Here is a 27,780-nt window from a genome sequence, read left to right on the forward strand (position 1 = left end):
TATCTGAAGTAGCGTCTCCACCCCCATCGTTCTACCCAGACACTGAGGTCCAGCGCCGAGGGCCTTCTGGCAGTTCCCTCACTGCAAGAAGCCAAGTTACAGGGAACCAGGCAGAGGGCCTTCTTGGTAGTGGCGCCCGTCCTGTGGAATGCCCTCCCACCAGATGTCAAAGAGAACAACTACCACCAAACTTTTAGAGGATATCTGAAGGGAATGTTTGATGCATTACTGTAATTTAATATTTGGTTGGCTGGGGGAGCCCAGCCAGATGGGTGGGGTATAAATAATTCATTATTATTATTATTATTATTATTATTATTACTACTACTACTACTACTACGTTAATGGGGCCTCCCGCCGCCGCCGCACGATTTCTGTTCTCATCCTGAAGCAAAGTTCTTAACCCGAGGTACTATTTCTGGGTTAGCAGAGTCTGTAACCTGGAGCATCTGTAACCTGAAGCGTCTGTAACCCGAGGTACCACTGTATATAAAGCAGGCTAATCTGTGTCACTGGTGATGGGAAACAAGTATCATCTCTGGTCAAGCAAGCAAGGAAGCACCTGTAAAGTGGGGGAGCCTATCCACATTTCAAGCCATCAACAGACCAGAATTAATATATAGTTATGAATGGGTGGATTGGTGGGATTCTGGGTGTTCCAAGAGAAAAACAAGAGAGTTCAAATTTGTGAATATCATTCAAAAATAACGTTCTGTGTGACAATGTTAACTATAAATAACCACTCATTAAAACTGTTTAGAACATATTTGACACTTAACTTTGGGTGTTGTTGTTGGCTTAAGTTTCTTACACTGGATGCATATTCTCAATACCTGTCCAGAGGTTCACCTCAGGAACACCTTTGTTGTTGTTGTTGTTGTTGTTTAGTCGTTCAGTTGTGTCCGACTCTTTGTGACCCCATGGACCAGAGCACGCCAGGCACTTCTGTCTTCCACTGCCTCCCTCAGTTTGGTCAGACTCATGTTTGTAGCTTCAAAGACACTATCCAACCATCTCATCCTCTGTCGTCCCCTTCTCCTTGTGCCCTCCATCTTTCCCAACATCAGGGTCTTCTCCAGGGAGTATTCTCTTCTCATGAGGTGGCCAAAGTATTGGAGCCTCAGCCTCAGGATCTGTCCTTCCAGTGAACACTCAGGGCTGATTTCCTTAAGAATGGATAGGTTTGATCTTCTTGCAGTCCATGGGACTCTCAAGAGTCTCCTCCAGCACCATAATTCAAAAGCATCAATTCTTCGACGATCAGCCTTCTTTATGGTCCAGCTCTCACTTCCATACATCACTACTGGGAAAACCATAGCTTTTACTATACGGACCTTTGTTGGCAAGGTGATGTCTCTACTTTTTAAGATGCTGTCTAGGTTGGTCATTGCTTTCCTCCCAAGAAGCAGGCGTCTCTTAATTTCGTGGCTGCTGTCACCATCTGCAGTGATCATGGAGCCCAAGAAAGTAAAATCTCTCACTGCCTCCATTCTTCTCCTTCTATTTGCCAGGAGGTGATGGGACCAGTGGCCATGATCTTCGTTTTTTGGATGTTGAGCTTCAGACCATATTTTGCGCTCTCCTCTTTCACCCTCATTAAAAGGTTCTTTAATTCCTCCTCACTTTCTGCCATCAAGGTTGTGTCATCTGCATATCTGAGGTTGTTGATATTTCTTCCAGCAATCTTAATTCCGGCTAGGGATTCATCCAGCCCAGCCTTTCGCATGATGAATTCTGCATATAAGTTAAATAACCAGGGAGACAATATACAGCCTTGTCGTACTCCTTTCCCAATTTTGAACCAATCAGTTGTTCCATATCCAGTTCTAACTGTAGCTTCTTGTCCCACAGAGATTTCTCAGGAGACAGATGAGGTGATCAGGCACTCCCATTTCTTTAAGAACTTGCCATAGTTTGCTGTGAACACCTTATAGCACACTAATTCCCTAACTTTTCACCAAGCCCATATTAATGTGTCATAAGGAAACTGATAGTGCTCTGCAATCAATGTGAATTGAATAGAAGCTCCTGTGAGCCCAGAATAGCCACTCACAGATCTGGCTGCCTGCTCACTGCTCTGATGCTTCTACTCAGCCCTCCCTGGGTGTGAGTAGTTCAACTTTGTCCATGCGGCATGACTGGATCTCTCAATCATTCTCAATTAAGAAACAGGTTGAACTAACCACTTTCAGAAAAGGCTATCTGTTGTATCTCTGCCTGAGCTGGCCTCCCTCCAAGAAGGAGCCACACCAAGAGTAGCAATTCATACAAAAATGCTGGGGAGGGGGGCTTAGGGAGGGGACGGGTAGAAGGTATTAATCTTGGTGGATGTATAACTTAGCCTAACCTAACCAGTAAACCACCAGAGCAAAGCATGTCTCCAATTTCTGACTGTGCTACATTTCCCTAACAACCACACATCCACTAATGTTTAATCTACAGGGTAATCAGATTAAAAAATTGTTTGCTTGGCAAAAAGCAGAAGCTTTATAGTTGCTTACAGGGAGCCTCCTGACTGGACAATCCCATGAGAAAGATACTTTTCATTGTTGCTGAAGAAAATGCTATTAATAGTGCAGTTTTTTCAGGGTTTTGTTTATTCCCCTGGAATGGCTTGATGGATGTGAATAATTATGAGACTATAAAAGCAAGCAAATGTGTTATTTTCTATCACTCCAGATCATCAAACAAATAAAGTGTGAAACAGCATTTTTGAATACAATTTTCCCCTCTAATGGCTTAGAATTATTATCAAGCACAATGAACATAAATAAGCAAAAGCCCGGCGAGCTTAAAAATTAAATGAGTGTGTCAAGAAAGAGGAAGACAGACCAGCCATCTCAGGATACAATGACTGAATCAGAAAACCTATAAAAGATGACAAGGCAGGCAGAAGATTCACAGATACAGAGACGTCACTGCCATTAGGGCCAAGTGATCTATAGAGACCTTCCCATCTATACTATATTACAACCCCCACCCCTTCAGGCTTCTCTCTTGCGAAAGGGAGGAAATTCATTTACCTTATCCCCAAGCAATGAATGCTGTTAAAATTTTATTTGCAGCAGCCCTAAGCAAACCTGTGCTGGTTCTCCCTATTCAAACATAACTGTTTCCACCTGCAACTCAACAACATTAGATGAGGGTTAGCCAACATGGGACTCTCCAGATGTTGCTGGACTACAGTTCTCAAAATCCCTGACCACTGACTATGCTAGCTGTGACAAGTGGGAGTTGAGAGCTCAACAACTCCTGGAGGGCACACCAACTGTAGACAGTTGCCATCCTCAGTTTTCCTATTCAGTCTTTCCCCGCTCCACAAAAGGGCACAAACTTCAAAAGCTTTATAGAGGACATCTATTTCAACTGCTACTCTGAAGAGGAGCCGCCCAGAGTGGCTGGGGAAGCCCAGCCAAATGGGCGGGATATAAATAATAAATTATTATTATTATTTATATTAGCCAAGACAGCAAGTTCTACCCTCCACCATCAGAAGCAATATTCCTCCCATTACCAGTTGCTAGCAATAGCAGTGGGCAGGGGCGCCATCTGGCCCTTAGAATTGCGGGTGACCGCTGCTGTAACACAGACATGCGACGTCATGCGCACACATACCTGCACGGAGTGTGTGTGACATCACACGCACAACACACGTCGGGTTGCGTTTTTGGAGGGGGGCTCATTGGGGCATCTGGTTGGCCACTGTGAGAAGAGTGCTGAACCAGATGGGTCTTTGGGCTGATCCAGCAGTTCTCCTTCTCCTTCTTCTAATTTTGAAACAAACCTCCACAGAAAGACCCCACTCTTTCTCCAGGAAGCTCATTCTGCCGCTGAACAACTGCTAGAGTAACACAGCCTACTCCCAACATTTAGCGTAAATGCATTTTCTCATAATTTAAACTCATTCCTTTTTAGCAAACAGAGTGGACACAATTGCCTTTATCCAAATTTCCTTTTAGACATTAAAAAAACACCCGAGTTTCCCTTTTACTGTATTCCTATTGTCAGGGGCTCAGGAGCAGAAGCACAGGGGAGAGAGGAAATGGAGAGCGAAGGGGAGGAATCCGAGGGCAGCGTAGGGGAGTATGACAGTGACCCGAGAGATTCCATGAGCTTCTCCAGCGAATCAGAAGATTCCCAGAAGGGGGCGCCGATGGTCAGGACAAGGGGGGTCCCAGGGGGGACGCACCAGAAGCAAGGGGCCAGCGGGGACTCCCAAAGCAGCAGCGGGGGATCAGGACCAGCTTCCCCACCAGAGCGTAGTGGGGGGGAAGAGTCCCATGTGTCAGGACCAGCGTCTCCTCCAGCGGGGAGAGAAGATGAGTCAGGGCTGACCACGCCTCTATCGGAGAGTGGGGGAACGGAGGGGAGGTCAGTTCCAGCTAGCCTCCCCGAAGGGGGAAGCAGTGACAGCAGCAGTGCAATGGTCAGGAGGAAGGTTGCAGGCTGGGCGCGCGCGCCAAGTTCAAATGTACAGGCGCGTGGGACAGCAGGAAACCCGGATTGGGAACCAGGTCCTAAAGTCCGCCGGAGGGAGGGGGAAGAGTCAGGGGACTCAGCGTCAGAAGAGTCTAGGAAGGGCGAGACCCCGACGGACAGGCGGACCCAGAGGAGGAAAGAACAGAGGAAGAGGTGGAGCAAGGCTAGAGTCTTAAACTGGTGTCTGGGGGGAGGAGATTCAGACGGAGCTTCAGCGGTCTAGAGTTTGAGACGTAGAGCTGCACGCTGCGGCTGTGAAAGTGAAACTGAACTTCAATAAAGACTTTTATACTTAACAACGAAGCGGCGTTGGTCCTTTGTGAGCTGGGACCTAGGGCAGCTCTGACACCTATGAACAAAGAACATTACATATTCTTCCAGGGATTGGTTCAGGGGGGTGCATCTTATTTTTGTACTCCCCATACGCTCTTTATGTCCAGCACAGTTACACGTTACAAACAAAGTTATTCCTGAGCTACTCCTGCTGCCTCCCTTGATGGAAATCATTTCTCTCTCAATAGAGGAGCTCTGGGAAGGGGTAGAGCGATGGTCCCTGTTCTGGTAACTATGCGTCAGGGTTCACTGACACGATGTGCTGGGCTCATCTGCCACTCAATGATCCCTGGGTGGAGAAGGCACATTATATATAGAAGCAAAATGTTTTTGAATGAGGCAGCACTGCAGCTCAAGAGATGTGGCATCACTCCAAAGCCTCATATTTAAACCTTTAAGTACTAGACTATGAAATATTATTTCAATACACTATCATAGTGGCGAGACTTTTACATGCACAAGATGGAAAGATTCAGCATCACTTACCATGGAGGAATGGTTGTTAAAATTATTGGACTTAGCTGAGATGGCAAACTTAACATGTATAATAAAAGAAAAATCATTTTCAATAGTTACTAAAGATTTGGAACTCCTCGTAGACTTTTGGTGTGAAAAAGAAAATGAACTTATGATACCTGGGTTTGAGGATTGAAGAAAATATTGGTTTATAGAAAGCAGACTTGTTGGATGTTATCTTGGAGTAGATGTGTTTAATAATTTTTTTACATAGCTGACAGACGAAGAATTGGAAGTTCTCCCTTTTCTTCCTTCCTTCCTTCCTTTTTCTTCTTTCTTTTCCTCTTATTGGTTTGTGTTTTTATCTCGATTAGTTTTTTATCTTCGATAAAAAGATATTGGATATTTGATTTTTACCTTCGTATACAGTGGTACCTCGGGTTACATGTGCTTCAGGTTACAGACTCCGCTAACCATAAATAGTACCTCAGGTTAAGAACTTTGCTTCAGGATGAGAACAGAAATTGTGCTCTGGCGGTGCGGCAGCAGCAGGAGGCCCCATTAGGTAAAGTGGTGCTACAGGTTCAGAACAGTTTAGGTTAAGAAGGGTCCTCCGGAACGAATTAAGTACTTAACCCGAGGTACCACTGTATTTTCTTTTAAACTTCAATAAAAATTATTGGGAATTGGACGGTGTTGTACTGGGCAAACTGAAGAGTGGGATGTCAAGAGACCACATGAAAAGGGTTATTTTATAGATGCAAAGAGGGTGGCTGTCTTTAAACAAAATATAAGACATTTTATCTAGCACAACAGTGAAGTGTGTCTCAGATTTTAGTCTGGGTAGGATAAGTGGCGCTGTGGGTAAAAGCCTCAGCGCCTAGGGCTTGCCGATTGAAAGGTCGGCGGTTCGAATCCCCGCGGCGGGGTGCGCTCCCGCTGCTCGGTCCCAGCGCCTGCCAACCTAGCAGTTCGAAAGCACCCCCGGGTGCAAGTAGATAAATAGGGACCGCTTACCAGAGGGAAGGTAAACGGCGTTCCGTGTGCTGCACTGGCTCACCAGATGCAGCTTGTCACGCTGGCCACGTGACCCGGAAGTGTCTGCGGACAGCACTGGCCCCCGGCCTCTTAAGTGAGATGGGCGCACAACCCTAGAGTCTGTCAAGACTGGCCCGTACGGGCAGGGGTACCTTTACCTTTACCTTTAGGATAAGTGGGGAGAAAATGTGTCCCAAGCTACAACAATTTAGGGAACACTGAAGTAACCACCCATGTAAAGGTTGCTCTTTTTATGTTATTTTTGCTTCCCTGACTGAACACACCAAGCTCCTTCCACTACATGGCTTGCCTTCCATCTTCTTCTAAGGTCTCCTTTGGGTTATTCCAAATTTGTCAACAAGAGTTCCACAGAGATGTAGAGTTTTAGAAAGCCATTCAAAGTGCTCCCATTCTGATCCCTACCACCATCACCACTTCAGCACCACAGCAATTAAGTGGTGATTAGATTGCTCAACCTCCTTGCAGCCAACCTCCTTGCAGCGTCCCTTCCACAAAAGAGCAAATGCCAAGAGTTCAACTGGCAGACTTTTGAAAATGTCACTTCCATCCAACTCATGTTGGAAGGTGCAAAAGTTAATTTCACAGTCTCTGCACAAGGTCTGGGCAAAAGAGGCTCCATATAGTTTTTAACATGCTATAATTACCAAAACCAGAAACAGTAACCAAAAGAAAAGGAGTGGATATTAGTGCATTTAAAATGCCTGAGACCATTAGTCAAGTTTACGCATGTCAAACTTAGTGACCATTCACAGAAACTAATACCTAAATAACCTCTTCCTGATGACAAGAGCTGAAAGCTGTCAATTAAAAGTTCTGCAAGATGCAAATGTGTCCAGGGACAGATAATGTGAACACTGGCATTTATGTCCACAACCTGGGGATTGGAGAAACATGATCCAAGACAAATCTGTGCTCCCATCAAAAATAGACTCATTGATGGGAGAAGCTACATGCATCCACCTCCACCAGCAGGGTGTTAATAGGACAAATTAAAGTCTGCTTTTAAAGCCCCAACACATCAAAGGCAAAAGACAGGGAAAGGTAGGTTGCTTGATGACATGGCTCATGCTTTTACTTTATGCTCCAGCTTCTGGGGCTGAGAAACAGAAACAATGCATTATACAAGGGTGCCATATATTACAATGAGCCTGGAACAATGTTGTTGTTGGCATCTATCGGTCTCACACCCCAGAGCAATGCTAACCTATAGTAAAACAGCCCGTTCATTAAAAAAAATACCAGCACATCTCTGTGAGCAAGGGAAAAAATGGCTGCCGAAAGGTGGGCGCAAAAGAAACCATAAACTGATACGAATCAAGAATGGGGATTTGGGTTGCATTCCCTCACAAGCAATCTTCTGAGGGCTGCATGCCAGTGGTGGACAGGGCCAGAGATAAAAGCAGACACAGCAATGGATGGGTTTCTTAACTTTGTACAGTAGGCTACATTCTAACCAAGCAAAAGCCAGTGGTTTCTACACACAGAGAGATGTATGCCTCTCTCCAGCCAGGCAAGCAAGAGGCATTCTCACAGGGCAAATGTACTCAAGCATGGTGTAGAGCAAGACCAGTGAGGGACAGGGCATCTCTGGAGATCCCAGAGAGTCAGGTAAGAGAGGGGTGCAGAACCACATTGCTCAAACTACAGTGGTGCCTCGCAAGACGAAATTAATTCATTCCGCAATTAATTCGTTCCGCGCGCCTTCCCCTCTGTCCCCTCTTTTGAAGCAAGGGGCGGAGGGGAGAAGATCGCTTCTCCCCGTTGCCGCCCCTTGGTTCAAAAGGGGTCCGCGCCTTCCCCTCTGTCCCCGCTGTCCCCGGAGATTGCAGGGCTGGCAATGGGGAGAAGCGATCTTCTCCCCGCCGCCCCTTGCTTCAAAAGAGGTCCGGGGACAGCAGGGAAGACGCGCTGCGCTTCCCCGCTATCCCCGGAGCTTGCGGGGCAAGCTTCGTTTTGCGAAGCAAGCCCATAGGGAAATGCGTCTTGCGAAGCGGCTAAGAAAATGAAAAACTCCTTCGTCTAACGAGTTTTTCGTCTTCCGAGGCGTTCGTCTTGCGGGGTACCACTGTAATCCACATTTGCAACATTTTAATGGTACCCCTCAGTATTTGCAAATTGCTCCCAATCTAGAAACTTTAGTGTGTGTACAGGTCCAGTTTCTCACTTCCATACCACTTTGCTTCTCCCTAACCTGACCTACTCCTGCCAACCTAGCAGTTCGAAAGCACCTCAAAGTGCAAGTAGATCAATAGGTACCACTCTGGTGGGAAGGCAAACGGCGTTTCCGTGCGCTGCTCTGGTTCGCCAAAAGCGGCTTAGTCATGCTGGCCACATGACCCGGAAGCTGTATGCCGGCTCCCTTGGCCAATAAAGCGAGATGAGCACCGCAACCCCAGAGTCAGTCACGACTGGACCTAACGGCCAGGGGTCGCTTTACCTTTACCTTTAACCTGCCCTACCCAGATCCTACACACTCCTACATCAGCAGACTGAGAGACCCTGGGCCAACAGCAAGCACAGCTCCCTTTCAATTATCTTATCAGGATTGGGTCATTTGAGAAAGTTTGACAGAGGTAATAACTGGAACTGTCCTATAGTAAAATAAATGATATGCACAAGTTGCCCTTTCAACTCCAAAAAATTTGGCAAATGAAGTGAGGAAACCTCAATGTGAGTTCCTGCCTCCATCAGAAGCCATTTATTCACTTTATGATTATGATTACCTGCTCCAAAGATAATATCAGGCATGAATCAAGTTCCTTCTTCATGGGAAAGGACTGTTACCAAGATAATGCAGTTTTATCTTCAATTGATCATTTTACAGGACAACAGAGGATTGAATTCGGTATCTTTAACCGGCACCTGCTAGTGATTTTTAACACTGATTTTCTTCTTTTTTGAAATACATACACACTTACAACTCTGTCAGATAAACATGGGGACTAGAGTGTATTTACTCAGACTCAAAACAATAGAGTAAAATGGAAAATGGCAGGATCAGAGTGCAATCACACAAAGTGCTTTCACATTAGAAAGCCCAAAGCAGGCAGGCAGGCAGGCAGGCAGGCAGGCAGGCAGATGCAACGCTTTCAGAAAGACTAATGTTTGCATCCACCTCTTGTGCAAAGGAGACTGAAGCTAAGTGGTGTCTCAACATGCCCCAGGTTGGGAACAATTTGGTTTTTTTTAAATAATCAAGATACCCACATAGCCAGCCTTTTTCAAGTCAGAGGGCTTCAGCTTAACTTCACTGAGTTTGGGGGTGGGGGTAGGTAGGAGGGCAAACTAGACTAATGTAAGACAACCTGAAGGATGGGTCAGTACACATGTGAATGGTTGCTTTCTCTGGGACATTTTTTGCTCTAGGTTTTCTTCTCTGAACAACAAGGAAGAAATGCTGGGATTTGTAGAATGATTATGCAGCCAGGGGAGGCTTGTGAGAGGAGTCACACTAGGTGTGACGAAACCCACCATTTCCAGATGATGTGAGTAAGAGCTTACACAATTTGCGCCCTGAGTTCAGAATTATCTGCAAGTTGGGGGAGGAGTACACACCCTTCCTCCATGGTCAGCCTAGCATAGCTGCACCATCTCACACATCGGGCACCAAGCTGCAAACTTGTTGTATTTCAAACAATAAATTGTTTTGGACAAGGAGCGTGACCCTGGGCTGCAGAATCCTATGCCTGCTGGTCCTTTTAGCTGTCCAAATCAGTATTAATCCACTTACCTGAGCGAAGAGTTTTAACACAGAATCCTACATCCATTGTCCCAGGAGAAGAAATTTAATAAATTCTTAGAGGGGGGGGGAATGAAAAAATGTCAACCTGTGTTATCAGCTGCTGAATGCCTGTTAGATAAAAATGTGCAACCACAAGCCAAGCATTTCAAGTACTCCCATCAACTAGACAAGGTCCAGTTACAGGACACTGGAGGTCAGATATACCTTCTCCCTCACTTAAAGCTTTGCTTCATTCCTGTAAAGATATCTTTAAACTGCCTGCTAAATCAAAACCCTGTATAGGTCTATTTTGCCAGCAACAGCTCAAACAGAGTAGCAGACTTAAAGCACAGGGGGGGAAACCACTGGGTGGTAGGCACTGCTCAAAAACCTTGAAACATTTCCTCGTTTCATAAGCGCCCTATTAATATTGTGAAAGTTAGGCATATGATAATTAGGAGTGAGGGGAAAGAGAAAGCGAGAAAAGAGAAACACTAAAGTCAAGGCTGTTTCTACTCTGCACCAACTTGTACATGCAAGCTGCCCATTTCACTGGGTACAAACACTTCTGGGTTTAGAGCAATCTGGCTTGGTTTAAAGTTAGTCTCATTATTATGCTTGCTGTTTGCATCAACCCAAAGACCTATTTCCCACTGCTGAGCAAAACAGAAAACATGCCTGTATTAATGAACTGCATACATGAAGATAACCTTCCAGCAAATACAGTGGTGCCTCGCAAGACAAAATTAATTCGTTCTGCAAGTTTTTTCTTCTTGCGAGTTTCTTGCGAAGCACGGTTTCCCATAGGAATGCACTGAAAATCAATTAATGCGTTCCTATGGAGACCGCTTGCCAGGCTGGCGGTGCGGAGAAGGGCTTTTCTCCCCACCGGAAGCCTTCAGGACAGGTACGGGAACAGAGGGGAAGGCGCGCAGCGCTTCTCCTCTGTTCCCGGGGCTTGCGGTGGGAGGAGGGTTTTTCCTCCCCACCGCTAACATTCAGAACAGCATTCTGAATGTTGGCGGTGGGAAGGAAAACCCTCCTCCCACCGCAAGTCTTCAGGACAGCCATCCGAAGGCTGGCGTGGGGAGAAGGTCTCTCCGCCCCACCGCCAGCCTTCGGAGGAGGTCCGAGGACAGTGGGGAAGACGCGCTGCGCTTCCCCGCTGTCCCAGAGATTTCCCTATGGGCTTTCGTCTTGCGAAGGAAGCCCATAGGGAAATTCGTTTTGCGAAGCGCCTCCAAAACGGAAAACCCTTTCGTCTAGCGGGTTTTCCGTCTTGCGAGGCGTTCGTCTTGCGGGGCACCACTGTACTCATTCATGCAGATCCTTTGGAATGGGGTCGTATCATTCCAGCACCTGGTTATCTACAGGTGTTTCCTACTCCTCACTCCAAAGTACTCAAGAGTTGCCATCCTGTGAGGATTGTTAAAGTATGCAGAAGCAACTTGCCCTGCCTCCCCTCCTCCACTCCCCATAGCAAGTGAGGTTTACTGCTGAGTTGGGTTTTGGACAGAGTACAGCCATTAGCAGTAGATAAAGCTGGGCTTACTGAGTCAGAGTGGGTGGTCCCACGATCTTTAACGTGGATCTGTGTGTGGCTAATGGAGAGGATGTCTCTTTATACCTTTCACTAGCATAACTTTGTTATCAGACAGGAGACAAGCTGCTTCCCTTCCATAGGGGAAACCTATGCCAGAAGATCAGGTTGGCAGAAGAGTTGCATGGCATGGGGAAAAGACAAAGTCTGCACAACGTTATTAAACCCAATCTGTGATGCTGTCAGATTTCCAGAGATCTTCATTTCAAACTAGGGCCAGACTTTGAACAGATGCTTTGTTTCTCTTCCTTTTTGAAATGGAGTGAGAGGGAGGAGAGAGTGCAGCTTTTAGCTGGAGACTTCTGGCTCACCCCAGAGAGGATCCTGACAGACTACGGAGCTGGGATGAATTATTAGTATTGTAGAAGGGGTGGGGAGGAAGCGGTTCCCTCATCAAGACAACACACTGACAGATCAGGAGTCTTTTTTAGAGGAACAGCTGTAGAAAAGAGGAAAGAAGTATCTTTTGGCCAACACCCCTGCCAGGGTGAGAAAACAATTTAAACTCCCCTCATTATTCCACCTGTTACACCTTGACTGGCAGATTCAAACCCAGGGTTCAGGAGGCACACAGGCAAAAGCTTTAGCAGATTATAATTCACTCCTTCATCCTCTTTGCTTACTCGAAGGCCAGAATCTCCTTGTTGCTAGAAACAAATGGCCATTGCTATAACTCCACCTGCTGGATGAACAGGGCCATGTTGGCTCCAGTAAGGCCTGTTTGAACATTTGCAGGTGGGCTGGCAGGGTTCACATTGATTAACTAATGACTGCGGTATATGAAGCCTGAAAGCTTGCATTAATAACTCCATGCTGCACTCCTCCCATCTATCACCAAATTACTGGGGGATGCAAACTCTTAATATATACATCATTTCTCCTTGTGAGTCTCAGAGCTACACACAGACTTCTAATGAAGAATTCTTTTCCCAGGCAGTTTGGGTGAGCCAGAGAAGGCAGGAGCGGGCTTTTCTCCACACCACTTGGAGAGCCCTCCCTATCTCTGGCTATAGGAAATAAACGGGAGTGCGTGCCATCCAAGCCCCCAACTAGCTCATCAATTGAGAAGAGCTTTGCTCTGCCAAATGGTGCTGCAGCTGAGCCATAAATCATACCACAATAAATCTTGCTTTGCAGGGCCATTTCTATTTAAAAAACAGAAATTTACCAGAGTATAGCGTATGCGCCAGAGGGATGGAGCAGTTTGAATTTCATTGCTGTTTTGTATTTTTCTCTTGCTTCCTCCCTGTTGCTGGCATCCATCTGTCTCAGGAGACAATGCAGTGCACCTCCAGGGGTGAAGTCAAACCACTGCATGAGCAGCACCAAAGTGACCTCCCCGGGGCGCAAGCCTGGGCTGCCCAGACAACAAGTGTTAGAAACTGAGATATGAAAGCTAGGAAATAAATGACACCTTAAACCTAGGTTACAGGCGCAACAACGGAATGTCTAGGCACACTTTTTAATAACAAGAATACAAAGCTGAAAATGAAGGAACTGCAGCTAAAATATTAGGTTCCTTTTTCACATGGTCTAGTCCTTCCTCTGCCCACCCCCCTAATATTCTTAAGAGTCTCTCTTCTTCAGTCTTCAGAGAGTGGCCGGAAGTAGGGAGGCAGAAAAAGGTCCTCCTTTCCTTCCACTCTGCAGACAAGCCCTGGATTCTCCCTACACCCCCTTTCCCTCATATAAATACAGTGGTGCCCCGCAAGACGAATGCCTCGCAAGACGAAAAACTCGCTAGACGAAAGGGTTTTCCGTTTTTCGAGCTGCTTCGCAAGACGAATTTCCCTATGGGCTTGCTTCGCAAGACGAAAACGTCTTGCAAGTTTGTTTCCTTTTTCTTAAAACCGTTAATACTGTACAGTTGCAACTTGACTTCGAGGAGCAACTCATAGCAAGCGGTGTGGTAGCCTTTTTTGAGGTTTTTGAAGACTTTGGTGATTTTTGAAGCTTTTCCAAAGCTTCTTTTGCAGCCATTTGGTAAGTTAAACTTTTAAAACTTTTTTGGGGGTTTTTGGATTTTGGGTTGGGGTGTTTGGAATTCAAGGACTTGGTGTTGGGGAGGGGTTTGCAAGCTTGTGGAAGCTTGTGGTTTTTTTCTGCATTTTTATGATTTTCTGTGACCATTGGGCCACTCTGCTATTTTTTAAAAAAAATTCTGGGTTTGAATTTTGAAATGCTCTTTACAGTATGCGTGACTTTAAAGAGCACTTAATAAACTCTTGTTGTACCAAATTTGGCTTTGTTTGGACTTTTTTTGACCATAGGAATGCATTAATTGAATTTCAATGCATTCCTATGGGATTTCGTGCTTCGCAAGACGAAAAATTTGCTAGACGAAAAAACTCGCGGAACGAATTAATTTCGTCTTGCGAGGCACCACTGTATACGGTCATACCTTGGAAGTCGAATGGAATCCATTCAGAAACCAAGGCGTGGCTTCCGATTGGCTGAAGGAAGCTCCTGCAGACAATCGGAAGCCGCGGAAGCCCCATCAGACATTCAGCTTCCAAAAATAGTTTGCAAACTGGAACAGTCACTTCAGGAGCCAAAACATTTGAAAACTAAGCTGTTCGAAAACCAAGGTATGACTGTATCTTTTTAGCACTACAACTAACTCCTATTAAAGGCCTATACAACTGATGGCAGAGACATCCACCTTGAGTGTCCAATTCGCAAACCTAAGACTTAAGTGTCCTTCAATGATCCCATTCTAAAATTTGTTTTGATTTTAAGCATCACTGTGAGAGTCTGAAGTAGATAACACTAGGATCTGTGGTTTAACCTGCAGTGCCACCCGCGTCCCCTAAGGTTTAATTACTCCTGTGCAATTAATTCCGCAGACAAACCTATTCCTCCAGCAGTTTCAAGGAAGGCTGACAGGGATGTGGGGAGAGTTTCACAACTCTTGAGGAAAGAGAGACCATTTTCAGTGGATGAAATGAGATGGGAATGGGAGGGAAAAGGCAGCTGTGCTCCTAGCCTGAGAGGGGGGACCTATCAGCTTGCATGATCCTGCAGCGATCTCTTGGAAGTCTAGCAGGGAAGAATTTCTCCTCCCAAACCCTCAGCACCAGCAGTTTTAGTCTGAAATCTTAGGTGCAGTGGTGGAAGAAGATTGGAGTAAATTTAAAACTTATTTACAGAAGTATTGTAAAATGTATGAATGCTGATGACATTGAATTAAAATGAAGGGGTTCTAGTAATAAGAGATAAAAATTTGAAATTTGGGAGGTAAAATAAAGAAGGATAAAGTAGTAGGATACGAATTTGCTGAACTAATTGTTAAAAAGGGATATAAAAAAGGGAGGCGTGAGGAAGTCAGGAAAATAAGTTAATTGAAGATGAATAATTGGAAAAGAGTGATCTGTGTTGTTGTTTTTTTTTACTTTTTGAGTGTTGATTGTCTTTTTTTGTTTTCTTGTTAAATGTTTGTATTTTATGTATCATGAAAGTTTGTATTGTTGTGTTTTATATTTTCTTTGTGTTTTTATTGTTCTACTTTTCTATTGTTAAACTTAATAAAATATTATTTTAAAAAAATATGAAATCTTAGGTGCAGTACTGCACCCAGAGCTCAAACTGCTCGCGTTTCTAAAATTCCCTGTCACAAAACGCACCTAGAACAATGAGAATTTCCAACACTGGACCAGACCCCCCTCTCGGTCTCACTGATGTGGTCTAAAGTAAAGCAGAGCTTCCCCCCTATCACTGCTTAAATTCCTCTTGCCACACAGTTGCTTCTAAAAACAATGGACACCACAAATGCCTGCACACGCCACCCGTGTATATTTCCTGTGTAAAAGATAAGCACAAATCAGACAGGTAGGAAAATGAAAAGCCCTTTTATCCTACAGGGGTGGGGTGGGGGGAATGGGGTGTGTTTTTATGGAGATGAGAGTACAGTTACAGAGGCAATGCCCCAGGATGGAGGAGTTAAGCTTTCACACTATTTGCATGCATACAGTGAAGCTCCTCCCCAAAATGCAGACAGCACCTCCTTGTGGACACAAAGGTATTAATAGTAGTAGTAGTATTTTTTGCTGCTCTTTGTACAAAAGTACCTCAGAAGGACTTAGATTAAAACCATTAAAAGCAGCAAAAGCATAAAAACATAGCAATTCAAATCAAAAAACAAAAAGGCACAGCTAAACTGCATGAAGTTACATGGCCACGGTGAATATAAAGATATTCAGGCCTTTCCCATTTCCCATTCTCTAGTATGGCACTGAAGGGTGTTGCTTTTGGGAACAAATAATCACAGCAATTTCATATGCACAGAAAATGGGCTTCTTGTGGCACACTGCTTTGCTGCCTCTTCAGGGGAAGAAGGCCAAAGAGACATGAGACTCAAGAGATCGTATCCAGGCCCAACAATCTTTCAGGGTTCCCACATAACAAAAAATTAAAAAGTGGTTTCCAGACTTCTGTAGCACAGAACAGGGCAGAGCAGTTGATGACTATGTACCAGAGGGCATGGAGAAAAGCTTAAACCAAAGATTCCCAAACTTATTTGGCCTACTGCCCCCTTTTCATAAAAAAAATAATTGCTCAGCGCCCCCCTGGAAATCTACTGCAAATGAACAGAAAGATGCAGTGACAGCTTTGTGTTCTTTTATGTATATATATTTCTACCTATATCCTACAACATAGTAAAGAAAGGTGTTGTTGTATATAAGACACCTTGAAGCTTGAAATTATAAAAGTATTTTTTAAAAATTATTAAATAACATTAAAAATACCGTATTTTTTGCACCATAACACTCACTTTTTTCCTCCTAGAAAGTAAGGGGAAATGTCTGTGCGTGTTATGGGGGAAATGCCTACGGGTGGCATGCCTACAGATTTTCCTCCTCTAAAAACTACGTGCGTGTTATGGTCGGGTGCGTGTTATAGAGCGAAAAATACGGTAATCCTAATGAGAAGGGTGAACCTGATGCGCTGCATCAATTTAGTAATGTTTGGCTCTATGTTACATCAGTAAGTGTCATTACACAACAGATGAAACATGTACAAACAGGTTTTTCAAACCTGGCTGAGGAGGTGGACTTGGCCCTGGGATTAAAAACCCATGGGGTGGACCAGACTCCCATTCGCCCCAGGGGTGGGGCTGGCGCTCCAGCCCACTAGCCATTGTCCAAATAGGCAGGCAAGCTGCAATCCACTTCCCAGGCCTGGTTAAAACAAAAAAGGGTTCACCCGGGCCTGGAAAACCCCTCGCCTCCAGCAAGACCGACCGCTGGATCCTGGGGAGGCATTGTCACTGTCCCACAACAGTTCCCAACTTTGCAGTAAGCATCATTACACAACAGATGAATCATGTACAATGGTTTTTCAAAATTTTCTTCTCTTCTTTCTTTATGTTTCCACTGCCCCCTTATTTTGTTCAACATCTCCCAATTGCACTTGAACACCAAGGAGTGGTAACACCCAGTTTGGGAAACACTGGCTTAAACCAATATTGCATCTTATTATGAAAGCAGGAGACAAACCCCAAAGGAAATTAAGTGCATTTGCTTTGTGCCTATTTTTTGTGTCCTCAGTGCTGCTATGAACATCCTGAAACTTTCTCTAAGGAATTCTGTAACCTACCAAAGGACAAAAACAGGCATGTCATCACTGAGGCCCTCTTCAATATGGAACTGAGCTCTTAAACAGTATCAAACACCAAACCCTCTAGTTAGGCTAAGTAACGCCATGAAAATGACTCTGAACTGGATGGGTTTTTCCAAACCTCTAGCTTCTCTAGGCTGACTAATTCAATTTTCCCTATCCATTCTCCACCTTGCAAGCACACACACACACACCGCCCCACCAGGGGGTTTCAACATTACCAAAAAAAGCGAATGTATAGCTGTTTCATGCATTTTTTGCAATGTTTTTTTCTTTAACTGATTTGCCAAAGGATTTGCATAACCCAATTTCCTCAAACAAAGATAGACAATTTGTAATCTGATTACTAAGAGATCTGGTTCAAACCTTTCTGTTCCTTGGTTCTATACAGTTGGGTTAACAGAATTAGAAGGGGCCAGGTGGCCATCTATTCTAATCCCCTGCCAGCCCTCTGTCTAACAGCCTTCTGAACAGATTTCCTACTAGATTTGGTGGAAACATGCCGCAGTCTCCACCTTGGCTGGATGTTTTGGAGGGTGCTGTTGTGCAGTCTGAAGGCTGCTCATGCTCCCTGCCACCACACCTGGTCTCACAAGAGAACCCAGCCTCCTCAGAGTGAGAATCTGCCATCATCGTCCTGTTTCAATGCTCTTCCTGCCCAGGGTGTCACCAGCACAGGAGGCTGTTGCTCCACCAATTAAGACTCCATTCTTCATAGCTGCTACCTTGGTCCCTGCCCAAAGTCTACTCACTTTCCTTCCCTTTCCTTGGGTAGCTACCTCCATCCACTTCTTCCTATTTCCTGCCTGCCTGACCTAGAAAGCCGACACAAGAATCCCCCTCCACATTTGAGCCAGTGTGGTGTAGTGGTTAAGAGCGGTAGTCTCGTAATCTGGGGAACTGGGTTCGAGTCTCCACTCCTCCACATGCAGCTGCTGGGTGACCTTGGGCCAGTCACACTTCTTTGAAGTCTCTCAGCCCCACTCACCTCACAGAGTGTTTGTTGTGGGGGAGGAAGGGAAAGGAGATTGTTAGCCGCTTTGAGACTCCTTAAAGGGAGTGAAAGGCGGGATATCAAATCCAAACTCTTCTTGTATCCTCCTCCTTATTTTTGCTAGCTTGCCTCAAAACTCTCACTCGACAGTATTTTAATACAATGGATCCTCAGGTTATGGCGGGGATCCATTCCAGAGGCCCTGCCACAACCCAAAAATGGCGCACATCAAAGCGCCGCGTCTGCGCAAAGCGCAATTGAGCACTTCTACACATGAGCCGAACCCAGAAGTAACCCATTCCGGTACTTCTGGGTTTGCCGCGGACGTCCGCCAAAGCGGGCGCAAGCAGAGGCGGACGCAGAACGAGGTTTGACTGTATCCAAAATATTCAGCCAAGCTTTATTTGGAATTATTTTTAATGGAGTGATAGTTTCCTCTGGTTTTCTTTAATATTTGCTAAAACAGTATTTGGGTCTACTACATCTCTTGTTTGTGTCGATCATTCTGTGGACCAACATTGGTATCAATATTCTGAACAGAAGTAAGGCCATCTATGCTTCCTACTATCAAACCCCCCTATGATTAATGCCCTCAAAAGACATGGGGGGGTTACAAAGGTCAGCACATAAATATTCATAAGCTTGGTTGTATTTTGGGGAGGGAAAGGAAGGAAGAGTTCGATTGGTTTTCCTTCTTTCCCTCTCAAAAAGAAAAAACATTATGCTTTCCAGTAATGTAATTTAGCAATTTGCAGCATTTTAATCATTGCATATAAGTGTATAAGGTAATTATATATAATATGCCTAATTGATACAGCGCAAACCTCCCACCACCACCAGAGGTTCAATATGGGATGCAGAATAGGACTGAATGCAAAGACTGAGGGCAGGCTGGGAAAAGGTGGTAATTAGAGGAAGGAATGAAAGAGCTGTGTATTATAATTAGATGAAGAGAAGCATGCAAAGCAATGGGCTCAATTTGGCAGCTCCCCACGTGGGCGGCTTAATATGAAATTTCTTGGCAGCACAAAAGCTCCCAACGGTGTGGATTTTGAAGCCAGTTGTCCTCCTCCCGAATACTCCATGTTATACCCTGCCCCACGAATTCATGTTCCAGTGCAAGGGCAGATAAGGGAAAGTAGTGCAGATTTCAAACTTATTGCACCATGACAGCTGACCAAGGACTCCAGGCTTTGGGCGAAAAACCACAAGGGCCAGGAAACTAGACTCATAAGAGACTCAGGTGGACTAAAACTAGTTCACTCCTCAGTGATTCCTCAAGTTCAGAAGGGAACAGTCAGCCCCTATGACTGGCAGGCCATCTGCGTTTGCCTGATCAACAGAGCAATGGATACTTCTTGTGGCATTTCTGATTCTAGCTTCCATTCATCCAGCTTAGTGCACTGACCTTCAAAGTGTCTAGCAATGGCTGTGGCTGCTCCCAACCACACTCTGGCCTCGGAGGAACCAAAAGCTGCTACTTCTCAGAAATACGGCATCAGTTTCCAGGTCACACCAGCAAAATCCAAAACCACCTCACCTGCAGCTAACCATTTTGGGTGGCACAGAAAGGACACACATATAACTAAACGTAGAATGGCCCTAGGTTAATTTTAACTCTGCCCCAAAGGTAAATGCAAAGTAGCTTTATAAATACACAACTAGCTGGCCACATTCTCCAATACTGTTGCAGAATATCAAGGCACACTTGAAAAAGCTAAAAATCTAGAAGAATTGAGGGAGATCTTTTGTCAAGCCATCACCTGTCATTTAACTCATTTATCAATCAACTATTATTTATAAAACTGCACAATACCACAGCCTCAATATTTGCCCCTTTAAAACACATGGAAGTATGACATAATTTATAATTCAGCATAAGCTACAACACAGTGATTGATCATTTGCTATTAGAATAATATCCCCCCCTTTCCCCCATATCAATCAAATCTTTATTACAGCCTTAATATAAGATATTCCATTGATTAAAACTGGCTCCTACTGATTAATCAACCCAAACTTTAGTTGGTTAAGCCACCGAATAAATTCTTGCATATGTAATAGGGGAAGGGAACTGACATGAACAAAGATTTTATTGTGAAGGGACTATTTTTAAGGCATGGAAGGGCACTCATGTAGAAATGAGTGCAATGTCCTGATGCATAAATATCTCCTGCCAGTGGCTGTTAACACCAACTCTGCCTCTGTTATTGCACAGCATGACTTCCAAACTGGTGGAGTTCGTAACTCTCTTCACTCCTACTATTCCCTGAGGTACTCTAAGATTATCACTACCAGGGTCGAAGAGTCTATAAAAAGGATGAGGGGAGCTGGGAAAATTCCACAGAGGTAGAACCAGAGAAGGAGAGTCACGGAATCATCATTAACAACCATTTCTGACAAAAGGCAGCCAGCTGCACCAGTCTTTTTTTCTTGAAATCCAAGAGCTCCCCCTGCTGACTTATGGCATCCTTATTATTTGCAATAGCAAGTATGGTGGTCTGTGTTGGTCTCACAGAAATTGGGATCACCGAAATAGTATCATATTGCTCCAGCCTGGAGCTTAGACCTGGAGAGGGAGGGACCACAGCTCAGTGGTACAGTGCATAGTATGAAGACAGCAGTTGGGGGAAACCCATCTTGACCTGAAATCATGGACAGCTGCTGTCAGGCGAGTAGGAAAATCTAGGTGAAATGGGGAAATAGCCCGGCCCCCATTTTTGAAGTATTCTTTCATTAGAAAGGCAATGTAGAACTCAGAACATTTAAAAGGTGGAGACAATGTCCTTTTTATTTATTCGTTCCATTACATCCCAACTACTTAGCCCCCAAAAGAGGCTCATGATGAATTAACTCAAAAACAGAAGCACTCGTATGATAAAGCAGTAAGATGAATAAAGTAAGAGATTGTGTAAAAGTGAAGGATAAAAACTCAAAAGGTCAGACAAAAAAGTTTCAACTCCCTTTCTCAAAGGGCATGGATCTAATGAGTTTCCTTTTGGGAAGGAATTCCATGATGCTGGAACTTCCATTGACTCCTGGTTCACACATACTGCTAAGCCAAACAAGTTGCCCCGTAGGCGATCAAACAAACCACAGCTTGTTTCTACCTTAATTAATTGTAGCCTTAGGTGCAAACCAGGCATAAAAGGGCACTACTTTCTGGTAGATGGCAAGCCTTGTCTCCTGCGGTGTATGGAATCCATGCAGGATAGTGGATTCTAATCCAGTTTTTGAAATGGAGCAAGTCAACATCTATAGAGCAACACCTTAACCAGAAGCTGCATTCAGCTTAAAAGCAGCTCTGTTCTGCTTTCTATGCCATGTTAACAAGAATGCAGTACAATCCTATCTTCAATGGGGCTTGCTCCCTAGTAGGAGAGTATATGTTTGAAGCCCTAAAGGCACTTGCGAAACAAAGCAAAAAGCTGCAAGCCTCTAGACAAGGCTCTGAAACTGTGTGAGAGCAAGCCCTGGCTCAGACATACATGTAACGCTGTGTGATTTCTCTACACTTAGGTTACCCCACAGTTGATAGAAAGCTGGAAGCATGAACTGACTCCGGAAAAACAATCAGTTTGATTTTGTATCCTAATTATGTTTGGGGTTTTACTGACATCCTATTGAGAAATATAAAGGCACCTGATGACGCATAGTCAAGTGGAAAATATGCATGTGTAAACCAGCTCTGCAAACAACGTTATAAACACACGTTGTAATGGTGGTTTCCACCCGCGTGGGCAGGAACCAACTTGCTGTGCTTTATACTTTTCATTAAGCAGGGTCTGGGGGCTATTGGTACTAAGCAACTTGATTCATCAGAGGCCAAAACGTCCACCTACCTCATCCCTCAGCCAAACTCCTGATGCCCGCTGAGTCACCTTCATCACCAAGCCCTGCTTCAGTGGCAGAGGGTCAGCTTATGGGAATCTCATTAATGAATGCAGATCTATGCTGCAACAGCTTTAGAGGAAGAGCTGGCTGTCCTTGGCAAAGACGTACCCTGGAAGCATGTGTGAAGCTGGCTTTTTTCTTTCTTTTTTTTAATCAATCTCAGGAGGACAGAGTTTCAAATCAGAAATCCCAAGCCCTCCTGCATTGGCCAGAAGAGGTTTCAACTAATCTCTGTTAATAAATCTTTGCCCAGAAAGCCCAACTGCTTTTGGCCTTAATACAAAGCAACATCTGCTAGAGTGGTCTTCTGATTACAGAACCCCCACCAGCAAGCAGGATTAGTCTTCTCTTATCAAAACTGCACGGGCTCAGAGGGTATTCTCAGACCTCCCTTTAATGCTGGACTAAGTAGCACTGAATCCAGCCAAGTATTAACGCTGCATTTGCTAGTGGGCTTCTGTTCTGTTTCCACCTGACAGTTCTGTGCAAAGGCAATCAATCCTAGCCTATTCCTGAATGGAATAGGCTCTAACCGCAGTGCATGGAATATAACCCATTCAGCTGAATTTATATAAAGAAACAGTAAACATTCACATGAGCAATAAATGCTGAAAAATGCAAAGTAATCCAATTGGCACATTCTATAGATTGCAGAGGGGGAGGCAGTCAGAAAAGAAAAGGGTTGGTCAGATGCAGAGCGCAGACTATGCAAAGGAAGCCAGAATACTTTCTTCATACCCAGAGGCAGATCTTGGAATACAATTCCACTACTAAATCAGTTTGATGTCTTTTTCACAGAGGAAGAGCCCAATGTCTTCTTCCCCCTTTGTAAACCATGGCATCCAACTTGCAACAGATAGAAACACAAATGCTCAATTCACCTTGGTGTAAGCCTGCAAGGGGAGTCTGGTGCTACAGCTCCCAACCAGGGAACACAGTGAAGTAAGGTCAAGGGGCCCCTGACCATCAGGTCCAGTCACGGCCGACTCTGGGGTTGCAGCAGGCGCTCATCTCGCTTTACTGGCTGAGGGAGCCGGTGTGCAGCTTCCGGGTCATGTGCCCAGCAGGACTAAGCCGCTTCTGGAGAACCAGAGCAGCGCACGAAAACACCGTTTACCTTCCTGCCAGAGCGGTACCTATTTATCTACTTGCACTTTGACGTGCTTTCGAACTGCTAGGTTGGCAGGGGCAGGGACTGAGCAACGGGAGCTCACCCCGTCGCGGGGATTCGAACCGCCGACCTTTTGATCGGCAAGTCCTAGGCTCTGTGGTTTAACCCACAGCGCCACCTGCGTCCCTCACACACAGTGAAGTACAATTTACCAAATAGGCTGATGATCTCAAAGCAGTCTCAGTACCCCTCATAAAACTACAGTTCCCAGGCTATTTTATTCTATTTTACTTATTTTAGGGAGGGGGAGGAGAGCTATGACAGTAAAATGGGACTTAAGCCAATTGAAATTGGTGTTGTACATGTACCATCAAGTGCAAACCATTCCAGTGGCAGGATTTTGGTTCACAACAAATAGTATTTTCCCTGTCCTGCATACAGAACACAAATATAGGAAGTTGCCATATAGAAGGGCAAACTATTTGTCGATGAGCCCATTATCATTAACTCTGACCAGCAGCATCTCTCCAGAGCCTCAGGGAGAGGGAAGACTTTCCCATCAACTGCTACCAGATCCTTTTAACAAGATGCACTAGGGAGTGAATCTTGGACTTTCTGAATACAAAGCAGGTGCTCTATCATTGAGTTATGGTCCCTCTGCTTTCTGGAGGCTTTTATATTGTGCTCCTGTTTTACAAGGTGCCAACCATTCTGCCTTTGCTACTCCTGAAGGATATTAATGTAGAGAAAAAGACAAAGGGTTACAAAATCCCTTTGTGTGTTTGCAATGGATGGGGGAAGGCAGAGCCATCAGGATAAAAAGAGAGGTGCAAATTGACTGGAAGGTCTAGCTGCAACTCAGAACAGATTTCAACCACCACACCCTCCACTTTGAATAAATCACTATGTGAGAATTATATTGCTACTATTAACATTATTAATTTCATTTGTAAAGGCACCTACTACAAAAAGGCTCAAGGCAACCTACAATACAAAAAAACCAACAAAATAATTAAAAGCAAACACTCAAAATGATCATAAACTAATTCTAAAAGAAACAGACAGAAACTCAATCCTCTCATCACATATACAAGCCAGCTAAAACAACCATAAGAGTAACAGAGAAGTTAACAATCAAATGCCTGGGAGAAGAGGAAATTCTTCAATTGATGCCAAAAAGATGTTAATGCAAGGTTCTAGTGCCACTTATGCTAGTCCAACGGGGGAAGAACTTTGCTAAGGATTGCCTTTACCTCTGTAGATCTGAAAACTAATGAAACAGAGAAAAATTAAAGTAGGAAAAATATACTCCTTTCCTGCTAGAGGTCTGTCTTAGAGCTTTGTCAGAAGCTCAGCTCCCAGCCCCATTAGCATGCTAAAATCAAACCACTGAAAATATAGCTGTGTCTAAAGAACCAAGAGAACTTCTAGCTTTGGAACTGGCGCCACCTAGCGGAGGCCAGGAAGCAAATAAAGCAAGATTTTTTTATCTTTCAAAAATGAAGAGATGAGCTGTGAGGGTGTACAATAAATCAAACTCTAAGTTAAAGTGTGCTTCAGAAACAAAAAGGTGCCCCTGGAAGAGGTATGTCTTTTGGATTAAATGTGAAAAATCCTGAAGCCATGTTTTTTGTGTTTTTTTAAACTGCACCATGACACCAAAGCCCTAGTTGGATTAGTCCATTCCTATGCGGAAGGCAATGGCAACTGCAAAATGGTCTCATTAACTGGGGTCTGAGCCATGCTCCTGGCACCTCTTGCACACCCTCAGGCACTGTCATCCTGGAGACCAGTAGTGCCAATGGGAAATCATACTGCAGAAAATAATCTTGTTACAGTGCTCTGGCAGACAACAGCTTTCCAGTGACATTTCAGATCCACTTTGCCTGGAAATGTCAGTATTTATAAGTTGCATCACTAATCTCAGGAAAGTACACTTTTGGGACATCCATCAAGTTGCCATGCATTAAATACAATTAAAAAACCATGCACCCAGGAATCAGAAGGCTGCCTCTTCCCTGACAGCTCTTTTCCACATCAACAGTAGCATATATGGACATACCATTTACTAAGAAAGCTACAGCAGTAGCAAAACTCCCAGCCCGTATGCTGCTACATAGGAAAGGCCTGCCCATTTCTCAACTTAACAGGATCTGACCGTTGCAGATTTTTTCCCAAAAGGCACAGTGTGCCAAGGGTATGACAAGACATGTCATACTCACGCTTTGCATCACTGCAGCAGGAGTTTGCCAAACAGGAGATTACCAGAAACTGCCTGATTTCCATATTCCTATATTTGCCTGATATTATGTTTTCCTGGGTGCTGAAGCAGAATTGTAGGTTTTTGGAGTCACATCATAAGGAGACTTTCTCAACTGCTGTATGTGATTGGATTCTGTCCCTTACTCTGCAGACACTTTCAGGTGACACGCCCCTTCTCTGGATGATCTCTGTGCAAAGGGTGAGGTTTCACCAGGACACTGGACTACATAGCCCTGCCATGTACCAGGAGACTGAACCACTCAGCTATGGCCCTTCCAGCTTTGGTAGGTAATGTTTCCTTGGTTCAAAGCTTGTGGTTCCTTGGTACAGAGCATCCAGGGGCAGGATTTGAGCGCAAAAAAGCTTCCCTGGAATGCCAACCCTGCTAGTGGTCCTGCTTTGGACCCAGATGGCTTTGTGGTCTCTTTTATAATGCTAAATACCCACCCACAACATACTCACCAGGATTTGGGCTCTCCAAAATGCAGGTAGTTGATGCTGTAAAGATCCATGTCCTCTGTATGCCAAGCAAATGTGGTTTTCCACATCCCAAAGTAGAGGTAGGGGGTGTTCACGCCTTCGATGATAATTCCACACTGATGTTCCACCATATCTAGTAGAGTGTTCAGATTCCCAATATTCCACTGTTCCACATCCTATAGGAGGAGAAAGATGCCACTCTCAGGAGGGAAAGGAAGAGCTCATTTTGCTTCAGGACAGAGAGGCTGCTGACTGCCACATCCAAATGCAATGTCTTAAGGAAACACATGTGGCAAGAGCAGGGTGCCTGCAGCCATTACCAACAGCAGGGGTATGGGACACGCAATGGTCCACTGGGCAGCAGGTCTGAGGGAAAGAACTGGCATACGCATACACACACACACACACCATCAAACAGGTACAAAAACTCCCCTCTGCAACATGAATTACTCTCCACCAATGTTAAGGAGAGATCTGATTCACAGAGGAAGGGGGGAAGGATGACAATGGAAGTTGGAAGAGGGAGACAAATCATGACTGAAACCTGCCCTAAGTATAATGCACATAAGGCTATATCCAGAGAGTTCTGCTTAAGGGTCACCACCCATGTGAACTTTGCAAATTTAAAGCCAGTCACAGCTCCTAACTAAGGAATCACACGAAATGCAGTACTTTTGAAAGAAGCCAGAAATCCCTGCACAAAAGGTTCTCAGCACTTCCATTTAATTAGAATTGATATTAGAAACTGATCTGGGTCTGCAGAGCGGACACACACTCATCTCATCTCACTGTCGCTTACTGCATCATAAAGGGAACCGCTGATATCTGCTCCATAAATAGGAGAAACAAAAGTCAGATTCTTCCAGTATTTGCGTTCCAAGTCATCAAAATCTTGGTGCCGGGGGGTACAGTACCTGGTAAATGAAATAGAAGAGGAAGCAAAAGATTAGACATGGCAATCCCACTTAATCTCACATGCTTGTACTTCACACACCTGATCACTTTTATAAGGAATGTGCTTCTATGTAGGGAACAGCGTGCAAACTACACAGCTGCAGCCACACGACCCACATATACGTGTGGAGGAGCTTTAAATCGCTGGAGCTGGCACATAGGGTTGAAAGTGCGCATGACTTCCTGCAGAAAAGCAATTTCTATGTAAAGATTTATTCCACCTGACAAGCCACATCAGGGCAACTAGACTACTGGGGAGCCTCTCCCCCCCCCCGCCCCCCCCAATGTGGCTTAGCTAGTTACCTTAAAAGCACCAGAATTGTGGTAGCTGATGATTGCAGCCAACAAAACGCACAAACACACACAAAGAGAAAATTTAGGTTACCCTTCTTTGCTCAATAGCAGGGCCATGCAGCCTTTTATGCCCAGTCCCATATTAAGAACCATGCGGGAAAGGTGCTTTAGCCGTGTGTACTCCAGAATGCACCTGTGGGAATCACTTCATTTGATGCACCTCCCCTTTCTCCGATTCCTCCTGAAGCTGCCCTCATTCTTCAAACCCCATTAGACTTCCTTCCTTCCCTCCTGTTCATTCCCTACTTATTTTCTCTGGCTTTCAAACTGCTTTCTCTTCCTTTCTATGTAATTTCAGAGCAACTGAGACAATATTTTATATTATTTTCAAAAAAGCATTTCCCCCTTTTTGTATAGCTTGGGTAGCATATGTTTTTCCCCAGATAGCTAAGAACAAATTGTTGAGATTCTGCTGTATCTGCACGCATTTGTAGAGAGAAATTACTTCAGCTTGCTTTCCAGAACAG

The 27,780-nt window shown here is 44.7% G+C and overlaps 1 protein-coding gene and 1 long non-coding RNA gene across 4 annotated transcripts in view; both read right to left on the reverse strand.

The window, feature by feature from the left end:
• The window catches only part of KDM4B (lysine demethylase 4B), a 198,683-nt gene that overhangs the window by 137,114 nt on the left and 33,789 nt on the right, over nucleotides 1-27,780 (reverse strand). For all 3 annotated transcript variants that reach the window (XR_008328372.1, XM_053372905.1, XM_053372906.1), the window contains exons 4-5: nucleotides 26,805-26,919; nucleotides 25,988-26,181 (exon numbers count right to left, since the gene is read on the reverse strand). Coding sequence is in view for 2 of the 3 variants with exons in the window: in XM_053372905.1 (XP_053228880.1) it covers nucleotides 25,988-26,181; nucleotides 26,805-26,919 (309 nt within the window). In the remaining variant the exon portion in view is untranslated. The remainder of the gene's footprint in view (nucleotides 1-25,987; nucleotides 26,182-26,804; nucleotides 26,920-27,780) is intronic.
• Nucleotides 357-5,827, reverse strand: LOC128405908 (uncharacterized). Its single transcript, XR_008328375.1, has 3 exons — nucleotides 4,829-5,827; nucleotides 1,928-3,998; nucleotides 357-860 (listed from the first exon to the last, which is right to left on the reverse strand). It is a non-coding gene; the product is annotated as an uncharacterized LOC128405908 (long non-coding RNA).

This window comes from Podarcis raffonei, chromosome 18, assembly GCF_027172205.1.
Source record: "Podarcis raffonei isolate rPodRaf1 chromosome 18, rPodRaf1.pri, whole genome shotgun sequence".
Lineage (NCBI taxonomy): Eukaryota > Metazoa > Chordata > Lepidosauria > Squamata > Lacertidae > Podarcis > Podarcis raffonei.